At 39.7% G+C, this 3,459-nt stretch overlaps 1 protein-coding gene across 1 annotated transcript in view; it reads right to left on the minus strand.

The window, feature by feature from the left end:
- The window catches only part of LOC116700554 (pbx/knotted 1 homeobox 2), a 127,262-nt gene that overhangs the window by 10,117 nt on the left and 113,686 nt on the right, over positions 1-3,459 (minus strand). Inside the window, exon 8 of the mRNA XM_032533844.1 lies at positions 1,606-1,703. Coding sequence (XP_032389735.1) covers positions 1,606-1,703 — 98 coding nt within the window. The remainder of the gene's footprint in view (positions 1-1,605; positions 1,704-3,459) is intronic.

Here is a 3,459-nt window from a genome sequence, read left to right on the forward strand (position 1 = left end):
TCAACTAGTCCTGGTCTTGGACTTGTCTTGGACTCGACTAAGGTGGTCTTGACCCTGGTACTAACTATATTAAAGGCATTGCCAGTGCTACTGCCAGACCTTTTAATTGGAAATAGAATTCTGTGTTTTTATGTTGGTAAAGAATGTTATGTCTGCTCTACATTTGTTAGCCTATTATGTGTCCCTCCAGCCTGGTGTCTCAGTCTTTTTGATTGTCTTTTGATGAGTCAGCGCCAATTAGCCAGGTCAGAATCCTAGTGCTTCTGTTGGACGGAGCCGAACAAAGACATTGGTCCCGTGAGCAGACCTAACAAGGGCTCAAGTGGCTGATGGAGATCAGGGTTTCTATTCCCAATACTCTGAGGGTCTGCGGTGGGCGATACAACACTGACAGTAGAGTTGCAACATGTATCATGTTCTATCGTCATCACAATATCAACTGCAATATAAGTATGGAAAGAGGATGCAACCAATCTCGATAGACACACATTTTTCGTGTTAGTTAAAAGAAAAACGACATGCATGCTCGGTAACTAGGACTACAGATGAAAATTAGCAATTAACACTAGCGCTTGTACAGAAGTGTTGATTAATATGCATTGTCCTAATCATTAAAATAAATCTTAAAACCTTGAGAAATCTATAGAAAATTCTGTAGAGCTGCCTTTTATATTCAATCCAATGTTCAGTTTGTTCAATAAAAGAATGTTGGAAACAATTTCCTTTCATTTGTTTAAAATTAAACAAGTATTATTAGCAGAATACTGAAAACAGCAAAAATGCAGAAGCGTAATATTGTTATATTAACGCGATACTTCCTTCATATTGTGCAGTTCTAATTGACAACAGCCTTTTTATCTCTAATCTTCTAGATGATGCGTTGTCCATTTTCAATAAATCAATCAATACTGCAAAAACAAAACTGTTACAACCTCTTATTTTCATTTTGAATTCATTATTACTAGGAACACATATGATGCTCATTCGTCTCCACAACAACCTCAGAAAAAAGAATACACCGAGTGTCCAAAATACCCTCAAAAAAGTGCTGATGCCTTTTGAGGAGGAAAAAAAAAGGAAATCTTAAAACCACAAATGTGTCCTTGTGTCATAAAAAATCCAATTCCAGGCATTCATGTGCAGCTGACTGTTCTAAAGCCTTTCCTGGAAAGGAGATTTGTGGGCATAATATTTCCTGTCCATTATAATTCCACAATACTTATTTCACATACTGAGTGAAAATGAGTGTATTAACTTTGAGTTTTATTCCCTGCATCTGTGTAAACCCCATCATAAAAAAAATGTTATATACAGTAAACAGTATGAAGGAAGTGTCATGTCCTCATATGATTTTCATTTAGTCAAACCTGACATAATCGTGTAAGCGCTTTAGACATCATGGGAATAAACTATTTCCATTTTGTCTGTCAGCGGGGGGGCTGTGTTCAGACAGAGACAATGAAAAGGTACCCATGGGGGGGTTCTGTGAGATGTAAAAAGGCCCTTTTGATTAGAAACAAAGTGGAGAGATGGTGGAGATGGTGGGGAGGGCACAGGGTGGGAGCCATGGTGTCGGCCAAAGAATCCTCGGTCGGACGGCTTTACCTGGGAGTTCTGGATCTGGATGGTTCCCGGCGGCAGCGCCTGCGTTAACACTTGCCCTTGCGATGTCACCATGGCAACCGGCTGGTACAGGGTCCCACCTGAGGGGATAATTTTCCGTCATGAGTATCAAGTGGCTTCAGCTGCTACTGGCGGCTACATCTCACACTACCGCCAGAGCCTTATTAACTTCTTCTAAGCCCCGCAAAACACAAAAACAAGAGACAAAATGATTCAATGCAAGGTACGTCGATGTCCATTAACCCAGAAAAAAAGAAGAAAGGAGTGTTTTTTTGCTTCTGGCTTAATTAGTCTTGATCAAGACACTCTTATCACAGTCTGTTTGTGCTCTTCAGTGTGTAGTGATCAAAGGCAGATATTGATTTATTTTCAGTTAAAAGGGATTTCCAGAGGGCAGGATTAACACTTCACTGAACAGGCTTGACATTGTAAGAGCCTATCAGACAAGCCCTCTGTGAAGGATGCTATCACGGCCCTATGATACACATATACACAAAACTCTACGGATGTATATCAACAGAGAGGATTAAAATAGTAGCTTTCATGGTGTGTACTGCACATGCTTGACATTGTGAGAGCCTATCAGACAAGCCCTCTGTGAAGGATGCTATCGCGGCCATATGATACACATATACACAAAACTCTCAACTATCAAGTGAGAACATAGAATATATAGAAGAGTAACCTTTCATGGTGTGTACAGCACATGCTTGCATAATGGTGTTTTAAATCCAAAACATGCTTACCACGCTGATTCTTTCTAATACTGTGCTTTTTGAACAAAATGGATTATGCATGCAAATTCATGATACATAATAAAGTAAATGTTGCATAGCAGTGAAACACTTTTAATGTTCCACACCTTCTGAAGTGTATCAATTATGATAATATATACGTTCTAATGGTAATAACCCTAATTTATTCTGTATCGTATTTTTCTAAATCTGGATACAAAGAGTTTTACAGTAAGAAAACAAAGCTAACATAATACAAATGATCAAAATTAAATTAACTACATTATTAATGAATTACATTTAATTATATTCAATTAAATTAAAAATAGGGTATTTGAGCCAGACAGCAGCACTTTGGATAAACTGGAGAAAGCAATGATGGTGGCCTATGTCGAGGACCTGAATACAGGGAATGGCAGTAGCCTCAAGCTATGTGTACATTGCTACATTTTGGCTTTGAAATGGAGTTTTGAGCCAAAAGCTAACTTCGTACCTGTTTTTAGCTCCAGTAGAAGAACTAATCTATGCTTTAACTAAAGCGATCAAACCTCATATCTCATCAACATTCTCCTATTCTGGGAGTAAACAAGAGGCAGCATGTAGACTGCACCCATTGCTAATAGTTGCCATGATAACGTTAGTAGCTAAGTCTCAGAAAATGAGACGTCGTGACCAATAAGACACAATCAGGCAGGGAAACACTGGCGTCAGTGTCGGTGTTGCAAAATGTCTCACACAACCCCGCAGGTTCCAAACCATATGGCTCTTAAATGTTTTCTAATGTCTCTAAGATCCTCAGCTGGAGAAAGCAGGATTTAATGACCCTTGTCACTTGATTTTAAAACAAAAGTCAGGACCGAGTCAGATATCACTCCTAAGTTGCATGTCCTTCCCTTTTACATTGAAGACGGACAGATGATCTGTAAGCAACCTCATCCCATTAATGCATGTTACTAACTCGACTTCTTCCCTTTCCCGAAGTCTTGTGCTCTCTCGCCCCCGTAGTCTTGTGCTCTCTCGCCCCTCACCGCTCTCCTCCTATTGCTTCCTGCAGGTGTTTCTGACTCCGGAGCTGTGGAGTCTGGATCTGTGGTTGGAGTCA

The sequence above is a fragment of the Etheostoma spectabile genome, chromosome 13, assembly GCF_008692095.1.
Source record: "Etheostoma spectabile isolate EspeVRDwgs_2016 chromosome 13, UIUC_Espe_1.0, whole genome shotgun sequence".
Taxonomy (NCBI): Eukaryota; Metazoa; Chordata; class Actinopteri; order Perciformes; family Percidae; genus Etheostoma; species Etheostoma spectabile.